Source organism: Myotis brandtii, unplaced genomic scaffold (genome assembly GCF_000412655.1).
Source record: "Myotis brandtii unplaced genomic scaffold, ASM41265v1 scaffold670, whole genome shotgun sequence".
Taxonomy (NCBI): Eukaryota; Metazoa; Chordata; class Mammalia; order Chiroptera; family Vespertilionidae; genus Myotis; species Myotis brandtii.
This window is the reverse complement of record NW_005370611.1, coordinates 856,807-873,995: the sequence shown is the minus strand read 5'-3', so window position 1 is coordinate 873,995 and position 17,189 is coordinate 856,807. Positions and strand designations below refer to the sequence as shown.

Genomic DNA, 17,189 nt, shown 5'->3' with positions numbered 1-17,189 from the left:
GAAGTGACTCCACGGCTTCCGGTCAGAGCCGGTCAAGTGGACGGCGACTGAACAACCGGTTTCTTGGGCTACGCTGGTTCATCTACTGCGCCTGTGCGTTTTCCTCTTCCGTTTCCGTTTCCTGAAGTGGACCGCCCAGGGTTGCTAGGCAACAGCCCCGGGTTGCTTTGCATTAGGGTTCCTGAGCGCTTCCGGCCCGAAAAAGGAGCCGCCGGCGTCCTGACCTGGGAAAGGAGGCCGGGTCGCCGTCGGCAGTCCTGAAGTTGGAGGGAGGAAACTTGTACAAATAAAGTAAGTGTCGTCTTCCCTACCACGGACACCATTAAAGTTTAATCAGGGGCCCCAGTGTTTTTCAAGAGTGAACTGTATTTTCCACACCCGGCGGGGAATCCGGGTACCCGGCGGCCGACTTAAGTTGTACGCGCATTTTCGACCGCGCCGGCCGGAGGCGCCCCACCCCGGCCTCGTTCCAGGGTCCGCTGTGCGGACTGTTTTGGGAGGAAAAAGACGCGCACTCGACGTAAATAAAACTCCCCTGTCTGTCCGCACGCAGCGGTCGCCGCTGGTGGCGTGGGGGGGTATTCCTTCCCGGTTACTTTTGTTGGTAAGTTTGTGTGATAGTTAGGTTTTGTACCGGGACTGTGGAGTGTGGTATCACACTATTTCGTAACTTTTTTCTTTATCATGAGAACTTTACAGTATCTGCGATGTTCATCTCTGAGACAGTACGTAGTGACTTTCACAGTACATTGCAGAACTGTACTATCTTTTATTTCACCAGTCCCCTGTTAAATTGCCATGTAAGCTAATTCCAGGTTTTTGCCACTGTAAGTGGGATGAGTATCCTTTGTGTGTGTACATCTTTGTGCGCATGTCTGTTTCCTAAGAGCTGATTCTCAGACTGGAATGGTTGGTCCGGGAGCATTTCAGCTGTCTCTCACGGAGCGTTTTGCCTCTCTGCGCTCCAGCGGGGACTGTGAGTGCCTGCCCTTCATTCACACGCTTTACTTTTTTTTTTTAATCTTTACCAATTTAATGGCTTTTTAAAAATATATCTTTTAATTTGCTTTCCTTTGCTTACTGTAGTATATTTATGGTTCATTTGTTCTTCTTCTTTTGTGACCTCTCTTTTGGCATCCTTTGCTGTGGGCATTTTCTTAGGTTATTGTCTCAGTTTCTCTCTCCTTCCAACATTTATCCAGTCTCCACCCGCCCCCGCCCCCTTCCTCCTCTTTATCAGTAACATACAGGAGTTGCTGTTTGCTTAAATTCTAGTGGTGGGACAGGTTCATCTTCTCTTTGACGTTCCCTTTCATCAGTAATTTGTTCTACCACTCACATTTGATGAAGTCCCTCCTGACCGTCAGCTTCCCTGTTTAGAACAATTTCATTTCCTATATGAAGTTTTATTAATTCATATCTTAAAATGTGGCTTGTCTCACACACACACACACACACACACACACACACACATACACACACATACATAAACAGAAAAAGAAAGCCTCCCTTCTCATAGCATTAGCCAACTTTGGAACTGAATTTAAAATATCAAGTATATCAGTGGGTCTCGTGGATGGATGCAGAAATAAAGCTCCTTGACCCAAGAGTTTCTTGATCATAAAAATGGGAACTTACTATATGTAGTAGAAGGAACACTAGAGTACAGATTTGGTGGCCTGGCTTCCATTCCTAATTTTTGTAGCTAGAAGTGTAACTATAAGCAAACTAGTATGTAAAATGAGGGGGTTGGACTAGGCAGAGGGAGAGCAGTAGCTGAATCCCCTAATGCGGGCTGACCTCCTGCACAGCTGCCTTCTCCACCACACAATTCCGGTCACTACTCCCTTCCATGACTCCTCCAGGTGTAAGTGGGAACAGCACCCTGCTGTTACTCACCCCAGAGTATAGCACTGGACCCTATTCTTCTCCTATATCCTGCCTTCATGGGAGTCCCCCAGTTGCCAAATTTGAGAATGTCATCTTTTTTTTGCATGAAATACTGACTGGCTGAAAGGCTAATTGGGAAGTAAGGGAAGGAGGAAGCTGGAATGCCCATTGGTATTTTTAGTGAATGCATAGTAAAACTCTGGAAGATACATGAGAAACTAATGGAAGTAGCTACCTGGTGTGTGGGGAGAAATGGGGCAGCTGGACTAAGCCCGTTGAGGGGAGGGAGAGGGAGGGAGATTTTTCACGCTATTCCTTTCTATATTGTTGCTTTTTAAACTGGTGGACTTATTTGTCACTAGATTGTGCATTGGTTGTGTTCCTTTTACTTTTCTGATTCTGTGTTGTGATACTGTGTTCCTCTGGGGAAAAAACATGCATACAGTGTTGTCCCCAAGAAATGTAACACTGTAATAGTGTTACACTATAACAGCTGATGGCTCAACTTTGAAAATGAAGTGTATTGTAATAAACACTGCCTTTATAATTATTCAAAGTGTGTGTACATTTGGGGGGACCTATATTACCTACTCCAAAAATTAATTTTTAAAAAAAATGAGGACTCATGCCCTTAATCTGCCTTTACACATCGCAACTTTATTTCAGGACTGACAGTGAGGGATTCATTGGATTATTTCAAGATGAGCTTTCTATTGCCCAAGCTGACTAGCAAAAAAGAAGTCGACGAGGCAATAAAGAGCACTGCAGAGAAGGTGTTGGTTCTCAGGTTTGGGAGAGACGAGGATCCTGTCTGTCTGCAACTAGATGACATTGTAAGTAAATATTTAAAATAAATTGTTTTTTAATCTATACATTCTTACTTCAACATCTGCCAAGTCCATGCAGGAACGCAGGCAGGGTCTGGGATGGAGCTGTTCAGTTGTTAGTATGCTTTCATAAGAGCTGAACCCCTAAACCTGTGAATGTGCCGAATCTGTGCTGGATGTCCTTCCCCTCTAGCAGCTGTCCAAGCTCCACTTCACCAACAAGGCAGTGAAAGACCCGAAACATTATGAACAAGCATCTGTGAGCATTATCTCACAACACTGGCTTCATTACGACTACTGTTCCCCAGGGGAGAAATGAATGCCAGAGAGGTCAAGTGACGTCCCACAGGCACAGAACCACGAAATTGCAGAGCGGGGTTTGAACTCTGTTTTCTCTGTCTGCAAGTCTGCTTTACTAGTGTGCTGCTCTAGCGTGCGCCCGATGATGATCTCTGACTTCACAACCCGTCTTCACACTCCGGTGAATAGGAAGGGCAGTTTGGGACAGAATAGGTTTATTCTTGTGTCTGTTTATTATGGAGAGAGACTCACTCCAGAACTAAGACCGCTGTTCTATTGCTGATGTCACTGTTATGTCACTGTTATGTTTATTATGGAGAGAGACCTACCCCACTATTTCTATTGCTGACATCACTCTATGGATGGAGTGTAAGAATCCTCATTATCGCGATTAAATATGAGTATGTGATGTGTTACTCTATGGGGTAAGGGCCAGAGGATTATACCTCAGCTGTAGGGAGGAAGGACTACCACTGGAGGTCAAGAGCACAGACTCTGAAGCCAAGCTCCCTCAGTTCAGATCCACACCAGACTGCCTACTAGCTGTGTGTCCAGGGGCAGATTACCTCCCTAGACCTCGGTTTCCTCACCTATGAAATGGGGACTGTTAGAGTGCGTACCTCATAGGAATGTTGTAGGATTAAATGAGTTAAAAGTGGAAAGCAGTTAGGGTAGTACATAATAGTGCCATGTAAGTGTGTGCTTTTTTTATACATAACTATCATTTATGTGGAGATTATAAGGAAAAACGTTTGGGGGAATTTCGATGTCTGTAGTACATATTTATGAGTTGTTCTGTTTTTGCTTTAAGTGAGCATGGATTTTATAAATCCACAAAAAGTTCATAAAAACTTTACAATCAAAAGTAGAACAAAAATGAAGGAGTATATTCACATAATTTATCCAGGGCCCTCTGATAACTCTGCCAATAGTGATTCAGACTGAATGATAAAGTTACACTGTCTAATGTGGAACTCAAACAGTCTGGATTCTTGGCCCAGGAATTTTTTGAAACAGAATATTCTATTAAAACGTTTTGTAGCAGAAACATTGGTTTCATGTTGCAACCTACATCTCTCTCCTTATTTGCAGCTTTCTAAGACCTCTTCTGACTTGAGTAAAATGGCTGCTATATATCTGGTGGATGTGGACCAAACTCCAGTCTATACACACTATTTCGACATCAGTTACATTCCATCTACTGTGTTTTTCTTCAATGGGCAGCATATGAAAGTGGATTATGGGTAAGTTAGGCTGTCATGAAGCTATAACAGTCTAATAAAAGTTTCCTTTTCAGCAGTTTCAGTAACTTACCTATTTGCATGCAGTGGTGGCTAAGTGAGTCTTTTATTGATACTGTCTCTTCAACAGATACTCTAATTTTTTTATGTGCAACTTGGTGCAAAATGAGTATTCTGGCATGATTGGCAAATTTTAATTTCCTACTTAAGTATGAAAGAATAGTACAGGCTATGAAGCACTAATCATCCTTCAGCCTTGAAAATATCAAACCACTTTCTTACAAGTTCCCCAGGGATTTCATTTAAAACAAAATATGTCATTCTTAAACTTTTGGGACTGATAGTTTGCATTTATAAAAGAAGTACTCCTTTCAGCAAACTAAGACATGCTCCTCTCTTGCCAAGTTTCCTGTCTTCTGCCAGGAAAGAAGTTATTCTTTTGTTGAAGTTATTCTTCAACAAAGCTTGTCAAGTATAAGTAACATGAAGTCTTATGTAATGTCTTCTGCCCAATCAGCATCCCAGTATTTAATATTTATATTGAAAATATCCATAATTTTTATTTTTTCTTAATGTGGTTGAGCTATCCTCTTGTCTAGATCTGTGTACCTGCTTTGTCATTATTAGTTTGAAAGGTGTAAAATGTTATGTGTTTTAAGTGTTCTAAAGGTAGAATATGGTTCATTTAAGTATTAATTTGCTGTAATCTTTTCAGAAGGCGAATATTCCCAAATATGACCTCTATCAAGACATTTAGCACGTTAACTACCATGACATTACATACCAAACACCTTACAAGTGTGTAAAAATTTTAATCCAGCAATTGCATTTCCAGGAATTTATTTGAAGAAAAGTAATTCTGAAAGTGGGCAAAATTGGCTCTAGGGATACTTATTTCATCATTGTTTAGGAAGCAAAATACTTAGAATTTAGATGTCCACAAAGGGATACTAGATACCAATTTACTCTGATGTTGTAGATGCATGGTTAACTTTGAACGAAACATATGTTTTTTAAAAACCACATTGCAAAATAGAATGTGTGATATAATTCCCGTTACTGTGAAAAAAAATGCACATAGAGACACATATACGTACGTATGATTGGAGGGATATATACCAAAATGTGGCAACTTTTTTTGTCTTGAAAAATTTCTGCAATGAACATACTTGATGTTCAAAATAGTGAAGAAAAAAAAGGAAGAAGGAAAGAAATTAATACCCACTACTCAGAAATGGAAGTGACTGGAACTTGGAGACCACGACTAGGGCTTTGCACAGTGCCTAGCCAAACACAACAACAATGAAACAAGCTATGCCCACACCAGTACTCAGGGAATTGTACTTGAGAATGAGTTGAGAAATGGTTAAAATACATTTTGAGCAGAAGCTTTTCATATGATAGAGCTTACGTGCTATTCCATGCCCACAGCTCTGGTTTTAGCCGTGTATCAAATGGGCCCTGTAATTGCAAATGGAAAAATCATTGTTGGGCCTTATGGCTAAAGTCTCCCTTACAGGAAGAGCTACTGTTCGTTTTGTTTGCCCTGAAGGTCTTCAGCAAGTAAATATTCAAAGTTCTGAGCCAGGTTGTTTCTCTTCTGTGCTACCTAGGTCTCCAGATCACACTAAATTTGTGGGAAGTTTCAAAACCAAACAAGACTTCATAGATTTGATTGAAGTAATTTATCGAGGAGCAATGAGGGGAAAACTTATTGTCCAAAGTCCAATTGATCCCAAGAATATTCCCAAATATGATCTTCTCTATCAAGACATTTAGCACATTAACTGCCGCCAAAGCTGAAGAGAAAGTCCCATCTCGAAACGGTACGCGAAGGCAGCTGTGCTGTTTTCCGGATCCTTTGGAAAGGTGCTCAGCGTCCCAGTGGAGAGAGGTTTGACTCGTATAGAAAATACTGGCCTGAGTGGAAGACCCGCGGGACTGTGATGGCCTGGGGAGCCTAAGTGTTTATTCCCCACAAACGTCAGAGCAGTCGAGTCAACTGTGGTCAATTTCCCTGCATGATTTGTTTGACTTTTCTTTATATTGTGCTTTTTTTTATCTCTTAACATAATACAGAATTTTCCTAAACATTGGCTAGAACAATTTGATTTAACTATATTTATTTAACGCACAAGTAAATTGGAAAGAGCAAAAATACTTATTTTCTACTCTATATGTACATACACACACCTCTTTCTCACCCTCAACCTTGCCCATTCCTCCACCCACATATTTCTATTACTCATGCTCTCCGATCTCCAGTCCTAATTATCCCAGTTTCTCTTGGAATGAGTAATTCTCCACTGATAGCAGGCAAGTTTGTTTTATTTTGGAGCCTTCCTGGTTCACACTTCGAAAACAGTGTCCTGGTTTGCAAATTTACTAGCTTTTGTGCTATTAAATTACCCAGGAAGTGAGACTTGAACCTTTACCATCCAGCACCCAATTTGAGCTAAACAAAGAATTAACTACCCTTAGCAAGTAGGAACAGAGCTCTCCCAGAAGTCAGAGTTCCACCTCTTCCTGAGACAAAACTGCTTCAAGGGCTCATGACTAGAAAGAGTGAGAGGATCAGAATTGTTAGAAAGCGTAGGGGCTGCTTTCCCCACTTGGAAGAAACCTACTCTCTACAGGAGTCTGCATTCTTGTCGTATTTAGCTTGTTAATACTAATAAAGGAAGAGAGCCAAAGGGAAGCCAGACATTGGAAGCATGGTCATCTGGGCAGCTTTGCCAGGAAACTACAGGTTCACGCTCCCCAGGGAACCACCATGCCATTCCCTGCAGATCACGGGAAAGGATCAAACAAAAGGGGAGGTGGACAGACAAAGGGGGAGATGGGCGCCTGTGCAGTGAAGTCGGTGATGTAGGGGAGGTACTTATCTGTCAGTCCAGCCTGGGGAGCAATGGATTGGCTAGGAGGGTGGAGCCACCACAAGTGCACAAAATCTTGGAAGGTTAAAATCCCCAAAGAGTTCCTTCTCTCTTGCTCTTGCTTGCTCTCTTGCTCCATGACCCACGCTTGCCCGTGCCTTCGCCTGTTCGCTCTCCATTGCTGTGGCCTTAAGCAGCTGAGTGGCCTCTGGCTATGCAGATTCGCACACAGCGGACTACAGCTAGGAGCTCAAGCTAAGCAAGCCGGATGCTGGACTGGACTTTAATATGGAGCAGGAACTCTGGTCAGCGGCCTTCATTCTGGCCCTGCTGAAGACAAGATTGGACTTCTTCCACGGCGAGACGGACAGAGATGGGACCTTGGAGGAGAACCCCCTTAATTTTACATCATTAATACAGCTTTCCAGGAAACCTCATCCTCTCGCAGGGACCTCAGGAAATTTTTTCCTCGCAGCACCCCAAGAACTCCACTGCCACCGATAACAAACGCAAGCCATCTGAGTTTTCCATTTCACAAAGAAATGCTCTTCAGGGACTCCCATAAGAAAGATTCCAGAACCCTTTCAGACAGGAAGCTCTTTTTCTAACTGAACTCTTCTGCTATAAACCTTTAGTACATCGCCCAGCCAGCATGGCTCAGTGGTTGAACGTCGACTAGGAGATAACAGTTCGATTCCTGGTCACGACAAATAACCAAGTTTCGGGCCGATCCCCAGTGCGGGCACACAGGAGGCAGCCGATAAATGATTCTCTCTCATCATTGATGATTCTGTCTCTCCCTCCCTCTCTGAAATCAATAAAAATATTTTTTAAAAAAATAAGGATGCAGCAAGGAGCTCAGCGTTTGTATTCAGACAGACCTAGATTCAAGGTTCGACCTTGCTACTTAATAGCTGTATAACCTTAAGCAAATCGCGTAACTTCTCAGAGTCTGTGTTCCCTGTCTGTAAAACAAGGGTAATGATGACCTTTCTGAGAGCTGCCTCAGTAGGCACTCTGTCAGTGAGTGTGACCGGCAGTGGGACAGTTTGTACCACCATAGGGCTTTCCAGTCGGCCTGCAGTGTTTTCTGACACATTCCCAGTACACGCTGTGCCACTTGGCTGCTGCTGTACCATAAAGGAAAGGATAAAAAGGTCCAAGCCCCCCGGCCCCCAAAAAAGAAAAAAAAAACACAGAAATGAGTGAAAAGAAAGCTCTTTATTGTTTGCCTTAGACATGCAGGGCTGGAGCCCATCGGTTTCACACCAGCTTTTATCCCTCCACCCACATCCAGTTTCCCCTCTTCCAGAGTGAAATCTAGCACACGTTAGTTGTCGGCCGTGGTTTTCTGAATCCAGTCCAGGATGGAGTGCACCTTCACATACACACCGTACTCGGCCACACTACAGCTCTTATCAAAGCTCAGGATACCCGCCGCATACCAGGTGTCGTCATCAGTGTCATGGACAGCAAAGGCACTGCCAGCATCCCCAAAGCAGGTGTCCTCCTCGTACTTGGACAGGCCAGCGCAGAAGGTGTGCTCGTTCAGTATGGGCTGCACCCCCACAGGGCTCTTGGGCTCCTTCTTTTCGGGCACCGTGCTCTTTTCATAGTGCCGTACACAGTTGTCCTGGTCAGCCACAGGCAGCATGACGTACTTCAGGAGCTGGGTGAAGTTAAAGTTGGCGTTTCGTCCCCAGCCAGACACATAACCCATACGATTCACTTCCGCATAATCTTTTGAAGGTAGGCAGATGGGCATTACTTTCTCACCAACGGGCACCTTCTGTTTGAGTTTAATGAGCCCGATGTCAACCTCGAGGTAGTTAGGGTGGAGAATCACCTTCTCAACCTCCACAAGCTGCTGCTTCCCCACATAGAGTCTTAAAGTAGGGGCAATATCTTTTGCTTTTGCACCTTCCTCATGACCCAGGAAGAGATTCTTAGCCGTGGTCAGCAGCCATTGCTCGCTGATGAGTGTGGCCCCCGAGGTGAGGTTATGTTGTGAAATCATCTTGGCCTGCCAGGGAAAGCTGTCTTTGGCATCCACCGAGCCACCCAGGATCCGCTGGACCTGATCTACCGGGTTCTTGGGCTTCCCGCACACTGTCAAGGAGAGCAAGGAAATCATGAGAAACACGAGAATCTCCCCGTCTGGGAGGGGGGAAAGCTTCGGCTGTCACTGCAGTCTACATGATCATTGTTCATCTCTTCCGAGCCAGGCATGTTTACACGCTTTGCTTTACCATCTGTCCTCTTGTTTCCAGTGTTTACCGTCAGTTGTTTCTATCGCTAAGGCAGAGCTCCATTACTGCTTTCCTAACTCACCAAAGAAACAAGTAATGCTGAGATTGAGAAACCCTGGCTGATGAGCTGTATGTATATTCAACAGTTTGCCACAACAAGGACATGTCCACCATTCCTTGATATTCATTATAACTCATTCTCTCTGAATAAAGAGGGATCTATAATAGCATTGGCCAGAACTCAGATACTGCAATTAATACAAGGCAGGTTAGCAGTTCCACACCACTAATAGCAGAAGAGGGCAGGCAAAACCCTTCTGTTCCAAGAGGGAAAAAGAGCAATAGCTCTTCCTAACGACAAGAAACAGAAGCCCTATCCATCCAGCCTTCTGTCATCCTTCCCTGGATTAGGGTTAGTTACGTCCTCCCTGATAGTTCTTCCTGGAGCTGGCTTTACCCTGGGACCCTGGCTCTCTGGGTTGGTTGTCTGTACACTTAGGGTCTCCGGACCTCCTGGGGGCAGTGTATACAGTGGGTTACGTCAATGCCCTGCAGGCCTGAATAAGCAGGAACCTCAGTGAACTTTTTAAGGGAATCATCACCTAACTGCTCAGTTCCCTGCCAGCCATTTGTGGTTCTCCCTGGTCCCAGGTCTTGGCTTTCGTATGCTCAGGAGAAGCCACACAGGAGGGGCATGTGCCTCTAGGACATTCCGACCAATATCCCTGCCCAAGCACTGAACCCTCAACGCCTGTCCTTGGTCTGCTTCCCAGGCCCTCGGCTTCCTACCTGCTTCACACTCAGGAAGTTTCTCTCCAATGGCCTTGTTTGTCCACTTCTTCTCACTGTTTAAGGTGTACACTCCTGCAACAAAAGGAAAGAGATGAGCCAAAGGAGAAACTCAGTCTGGACCTAGTGTGGGAGAGAAGGTATTTAAAGAAAAAAATTAGGAAAGGAGAAGGAAGGTGAGGGAGGGGCAGGGGAGAGGAGGAAGGGAGGATCACTGTCCTAGAAGCCAAGTGCTGGGCCCTAGCGAAGCCCAGCAGGACAGAACCGTGGTCATGGTGAGGCCATGCAGGGTGGGATCAGGGTCCAGATCCTGCCTTTACCTCTTGCAGGCTACCTGACCTCTCTGTGCCTCAGTTTCCTCATCAGCAAGTAATAATAATAGCATCTTTGTAGAGGGGTGTTATGAAGACTAAGTGAGCAAATAAATGTAAAGCACTTACAACAGTGCCAGGAAGGTAAGGACTTCCAGTGTCATCACCATCACCATTGTTGGTTCTTTTGCCACATCCTTTGCCAGACCTACATGTAGATCTCACTCTGATGGGTAGGCTATGTGGCATCCCCTCCCCTTAACAAAAGACAAAGCTTGAGGCTGAGCAAAGTTAATTTGCCCAAAAGGCCACAGCACTGGGAACAAAACCCCTTATTACAATCTGCATCTCCTGGCTCTGAGGATAACCCATGAATTTCCTAGCCAGTCACCCTGACTCCACTCATCATGGAAATGCCAGGATGAGGAGGGCACAGGGACACTTGTCCAGGTCTTACCATCGCCTTCAGTGCGCAGCCTGTAGTAGGTCTTACACTGATAGCGAACCGAGTGCTCCACGTAGCCATTTGCAACCTCAGGGGCCTTTGGGCAGCTGTCATCTGCAAAGAAAAACAGGAAGAGGAGGTTAATATTCAGAAATGGCTCTCAGAGACCCATGAAAAGTCAGATGAGAGGAAGCTGCTCTGTACGTCAACCTTCCTCCATCCCAAGTGGAAGCCATGCAGTGGGCAATCTTTCCTTATTTCTGGCTGGCTCTCCAAGGTTTTAACAGTAGTGAAAGGCCAGCGAGTAGGATGAGAAGAGGGTATCTGGGTCTCCTGAAGAAAGGGTGCAGATCTCACAGGGTCAGCCACAACAGGCGCTGGGGTGCACAGCGTCTGCCCAACGCAAAGACCTACCTGCATTTTCTGTGTTCTCGTTGACCGTGTCCACTGCAAAAAGCTGCCCCCAGAGCAGGAGGGTGACGACAGTTCCCAGGGCGCTGCAGAGAGAAGACAGGAATGAGTGCAAAGCTGCTCTCCCTGCTTCACCCTTTCACCCCCCCACACACACCTCCCTCCCTTTAGGCAGCCAGGGAATAAAATAGCCACATGCAAGCACTGGGACCCACCGAATACATCCTTTGCAGCTTCCCAGTACCCCCAGGCCCAGCAAGCTCTCTGCTGCTGGGAATTCTCCATAAGCCTCAGACAGGAACCACCAAGATAGGAAGGCACACAGGTATGTGGGCCTCAATTCCGGCAGCATTAATCTAGTAATACATGAGCTCTCCCGCAAGGAGAAGCTTCCCTTGGGCACCTCTGGAGTGCCAGGCTACGAGGACACTGCAGATAAAATGTGGACTGCGAAGCCGGGAACGTGGGGATTGACTGTGCCAGTCTCTCCACTTTTCAAAATTCCCCATAAGGAAAGGGTTTTAAATATTTCATTTAAAATACTTATATAGTGTGTGTCTTATTTTGTGATCATTTGTCTTCATGAAATGGCATATCAAACCCCAAAATGCCAGCAGGTTCCCTGGAGGGTAACTGGCTCCCTGACAGCAGAGCAGACACGGGCATCGATGCACAGGCCACACCTGCCAGTTACTCATCTCACTGACAGATGTCAGCTCCTCGGGATTGCTTGCTTAAGTTTCTAGTCTGGCTACTTCAACATTTCCGAAGTCTTTTTATTTTTATAAAATCGAAGTGCCTTAATTGTGTCGTCCAAATATGCCACTATTGGTCTTTCTTATTACACATTTTTTAAAGGAAAAAAATCTAATAAATACATTTAAAATCCCAGCTACTGTCATCTCCTACAAAGATGAAAACTTCACAACCTCTGCCCTAGGTGGTTTTTCTCAGTGGTTAGAGCATTGCCTGTGGACTGAAGGGTCTCAGGTTTGATTCCGGTCAAGGACACGTACCTCTGTTGCAGGCTTAATCCCTGGCCCCAGTTGGGGCACATGCAGGAGGCAACCAATCGATGTGTCTCTCTCACATTGATGTTTCTCTCTCTCTCTCTGTCTCTCCCTTCCTTTCATTCTCTCTAAAAAAAATCAATGGAAGAAATACCCTCGGGTGAGGATTAGCAACAACAACAAAAAAACACAACTTTACAACCTCAAGAAAAAAAGATATTTCTTAAAATAAGTCACGTCTCCTGAGAAAGACGGCAGTATCAGAAGGCATTACCTCTTATGGGTGCAGAGAAGCAGAGGACTGAACACACTGCGCCCTTCAGTTCACTATAATCTAGCCCATTTACCCTATTTCTTCGTTGTATTTTTGCATCTGTTCTGTAGGCTTGTCATGCAGCTAAGAGAGGTATGCGAAGGAGGATGAGATGAGGAACAAGAGAAGGGAAGGAAAGTGGGCAGAGCTGTGGACTCACCGCATCTTTGGTTGGTCCTGCCTCTGGAAGAGCAGTGCTGTGGGGTGCAGCTGCTGGTGCTTTTATGCCTGTAATATCTCACCCACCCCTTCCGGATGTTGTAACCCTGTGTCTACACAAGTTTGACCTTGTTAAGGACACTGGCGTTTTCCAGTAACAGAGCCACAAACATCCCCGTTAAGAGTGGAGCTCTTGCCTCACGCTTGAGTTTCCCTGGTGTTCTTTTACAAACCCAAAGACACCTGGCCCCATCATGACCCCAGGTAGCTGCCAGAGCGTTTCCCGAAATCAGCCGCTGGGCGGGCTGGGGAAACAATCGATCTGCACCTCCTTGTTTTGGAGGGTGAAAGCCCTGAAAAAAGCCCTTCTTGGGGGTTACTTCAAACCCCTACGAACACTCCTGCAACCGGGCTGAGATGGGGCTCTAATAAAGAGAGCATTTCCTTTTCAAGTATTTCCCCCATCCTGTGTTGACATCTTCCTATTACTTCAAAGCTTTCTAACCTGAAATCAGTGAAATGTATGTATTGTCTTCTCTGATTGCTGTTTGGAAGAAAACACACAAAATTGTTAACACAATAGTGTGGACTGGCACATACCATACTCAATGGTAGTGGTTCTCATGGTTTTATAGACCAGTAATTAAGACACATAGGCAGATGAGAAGGTGTATATGCTTCAGTCAAATGTTTGCACCTGCTTATCCCAATTACTTTTCAACTGAAATTAATAGCAACTCAATAAAAGATTGCTTTATTCAGTAAAAATAGGTAAGCGGGCCCTGGTTGGGTTGCTCAGTTGGTTGGAGCATAGTTCCATACATCAAAAGGTTGCAGCTTCAATTCCTGATCAGGGCACATACCTAGGTTGCAGGTTCGATCCCCAGTTGGGGCGCATAGGGAAAGTGAGCAATGGATTGATGTCTCTGTCTCACAATGATGTTTCTCTCTTTCCCTCCTTTTCTCTCTCTCGAAAAATCAATGAAAACATATCTCAGATGAGGGTTGGGGGCGGGAGGTGGTAAGTGGTTCTTAAATTAGGATGTACAAAAGAATCACTTTGGGCTATCCATGGTGACACTGAGGTAATATCAAAATCATTAGAAATAGCCCTAGCTGGTTTGGCTCAGTGGATAGAGCGTTGGCCTGCGGACTGAAGGGTCCCGGATTTGATTCCAGTCAAGGGCACATGCCTGGGTTTCAGGCTCGATCCCCAGTAGGGGGCGTGCAGGAGGCAGCTGATCAATGATTCTCATCATTGATGTTTCTATCTCTCTCCCTCTCCCTTCCTCTCTGAAATCAATAAAAATATATTTTAAAAATAATAATTAGAAACCTCACAAATGTCCATTAATAAAGGAATGTGTAAATCAGTGGTTCTCAACCTTCCTAATGCCGCGACCCTTTAATACAGTTCCTCATGTTGTGGTGACCCCCGACCTTAAAATTATTTTCATTGCTACTTCATAACTGTAATTTTGCTACTGTTATGAATCATAATGTAAATATCTGATATGCAGGATGTATTTTCATTGTTACAAATTGAACATAATTAAAGCATAGTAATTAATCACAAAAACAATATGTAATTATATATGTGTTTTCCGATGGTCTTCGGCGACCCCTGTGAAAGGGTCATTCGACTCCCAAAGGGGTGGTGACCCACAGGTTGAGAACTGCTGGTATAAATTATCGGTGGTATATTCCTATAATGGAATATTATACAGCCATGAAAAATGAATGAACTATGAAAGAACCTGGATAATCTCATAAACATAATTTTTAAAGAATACTGCAGATTTCAGAAGACATTCAGAATGACTCCACTGTTACAGAGCTCAGAGTCAAACAAAATTTGGCAATGGATTATTAGCTATGACACCAAAATTGCAAACAACAAAAGGGGGGAAAAAACAAAAGAAAAAAGTTGAGTTCATCAAAATTAAAAACTTTGATGCATCAAAGTACAATATCAGGAAAGTGAAAAGACAGTCTGTGAATGGGAGAAAATGTTTGCAAATCATATATCTGATATGGATTAATATAAAGGATTCCTACAACAACAAAACAATCCAATTGAAACATGGGCAAATGATTTGAATAGACATTTCTCCAAAGAAGATGTACAAATGGCCAATGAGCACATGAAAAGATGCTCAGCGTCACTGGATGATGTCATTAAGGGAATGCAAATAAAAGCCACAATGAGACACCACTTCACACCTACTAGATACAAGTGTTGGCAAAAATGTGGAAAAAGTGGAATTCTGATACACCATTTTACATTCCTAGTGGGAATGTAAAATGGTGTCGTTTCTGTGGAAAACAGTTAAATAGTTCCTCAAAACTCTAAACATAGCCCAGCCAGCATGGCTCAGTGGTTGAGGGTCAACCTATGAACCAGGAGGCTGTGGTTCGATTCCTGGTCCTACAGGTTGCGGGCTTGAACCCCAGTGTGGGGCAATCAGGAGGCAGCCCATTAATGATTCTCTCTCATCATTGATGTTTCTTCTTTTTTTTAAATCTTTATTGTTGAAAGTATTACGTATGTCCCTTTTTTCCCCCATCAATCCCCTCCAGCCTACCCCAGACCCTCACCACCCCACTGTCTGCATCCATGGGATATGCATTTATACATACAAGGTCTTGAGTTGATTACCTCCCACCCACCCACCCTCCACGCCTTCCCTCCAAGATTCCACACTCTGTTCCATGCTCATTGATGTTTCCATCTCTCCCTCTCCCTTCCTCTCTGAGATCAATAAAAATACATTTTAAAAAAAACTACACATAGAATTGCCATACAACCTAGCAATTCTGCTTCTGTGGATATACCCAAAATAATTGAAAACAGAGACTCAAACAGACCATTGTACACCAATGTTCATTGCGGCATGATTCATAATAGCCAAAAGGTAGAAAAAAATCCAAGTGTTCTTCAACAAATGAATGGATATACAAAATGTGTCATATACATACAATGGAATATTATTCATCTATAAAAAGCAATGTAGCCCAGTGCTAAGGCTCAGTGGTTGAGCGTCAACATATGACCCAGGAGGTCATGGTTTGATTCCCGGTCAGGGCACGTGCCCAGGTTGTAGGTTTGGTCCCCATTGGGGGGGCATGCAGAAGGTAGCCGATCAATTATTCTCTCTCATCATTGGTGTTTAATATCTCTCTCTTACCATTCCTATCTCTGAAATCAATCCTATATAATAAAAGGGTAACATGCAAATTGACTGAACAGCAGAAAGACCAGTCGCTATGATGCGCACTGACCACCAAGGGGCAGACGCTCAACACAGGAGCTTCCCCGGTGGTCAGTGCACTCCCACAGGGGGAGCGCCGCTCAACCACAAGCCGGGCTAATGGCTGACGAACACAGGGGCAGTGGCAGGAGCCTGTCCCGCCTCCGCGGCAGTGCTAAGGATGTTCCCTGAGGGCTCCTGGACTGGGAAAGGGCACAGGCCAGACCCCCCTCTCACCCCTGAGAGCACAAATTTCGTGCACTGGGCCTGTAGTAAAAATATATTTTTTAAAAAATAAAAAGGAATGCAATTCTGATACATGCTACCACATGAATAAACCTTGAAAACATTATGCCAAGTGAAAGAAGAAACTAGACACAAAAAGACAAATATTGTATGATTCCATTTATATGAAATATTTAGAAAAGGCAAATTCATAGAGACACAAGGTAGATAGGAGGCTACGAGGGGCTGGAGGGAGGAAGGAATAGGGAATTCTTGCTTAATAGGTACAAAGTTTCTGTTTGGGCTGATGAAAGGGATTTGCAAACAGTGGCCATAGTTGCACAACATTGTGAATGTAATTAATGCCACTGAATTATACACTTAAGCATTGTTAAATCAGGAATTTTATGTTCTGTGTATTTTATCACAATAAAAAAAATTCAAGAAATAAAACAGTAAGTAAACTTTCTTACTTGCGGCCAAATTTTTCTTTTTTTAAAGAAAGTAAAGCTAAGCAATACATTGTATAGGCATATTTTTTAAATTTTAATGAAATGGAAAACAAAATGTAATATGTTACCTCTCATGGGAGGCAGGAGGAAGGCGCAGGAGAAAAGCACATAAGTAATTATAAATATAGATGATTATTGCTAACGATCCAGCTTTTAAGTGGGGTGATAGTTTCATGAATGTACATTATGTTAGTGTGCCTATTTTTAAAGATATATATCATATCTCTCACACATATATTTATAGAGTTAACATTTTAAAATATGAAGGGGAAGAATCACCTGACAGGGAAAGTCCAGGCCCATTTGCAGAGATGTGATACCGTAGGTCTGAACAGGGTCTGAGAATCTGCCATAACTCTCCCCATTCCTGTACGCAGTGT

At 44.0% G+C, this 17,189-nt stretch overlaps 2 protein-coding genes across 4 annotated transcripts; one reads left to right on the top strand and one right to left on the bottom strand.

The window, feature by feature from the left end:
* The first annotated feature begins 25 nt into the window (after positions 1–25).
* Positions 26–8,551, top strand: TXNL4B (thioredoxin-like 4B). 2 transcript variants are annotated; one of them, XM_005881182.2, is made up of 4 exons: positions 26–291; positions 2,557–2,723; positions 4,110–4,261; positions 5,872–8,551. In XM_005881182.2, exons 2-4 carry the CDS (start codon positions 2,592–2,594, stop codon positions 6,035–6,037), a joined length of 450 nt encoding a protein of 149 aa, XP_005881244.1. In that variant the 5' UTR covers positions 26–291; positions 2,557–2,591; the 3' UTR covers positions 6,038–8,551. The 2 variants fall into 2 exon arrangements, with proteins under 2 accessions (XP_005881244.1, XP_014384640.1); XM_014529154.1 differs by lacking the exon at positions 26–291 and adding an exon at positions 323–604.
* Positions 8,465–17,189, bottom strand: LOC102260764 (haptoglobin). 2 transcript variants are annotated; one of them, XM_005881183.2, is made up of 5 exons: positions 17,089–17,189; positions 11,343–11,425; positions 10,941–11,042; positions 10,173–10,247; positions 8,465–9,243 (listed from the first exon to the last, which is right to left on the bottom strand). In XM_005881183.2, exons 1-5 carry the CDS (start codon positions 17,172–17,174, stop codon positions 8,465–8,467), a joined length of 1,125 nt encoding a protein of 374 aa, XP_005881245.1. In that variant the 5' UTR covers positions 17,175–17,189. The 2 variants fall into 2 exon arrangements, with proteins under 2 accessions (XP_005881245.1, XP_005881246.1); XM_005881184.2 differs by lacking the exon at positions 17,089–17,189 and adding an exon at positions 12,823–12,922.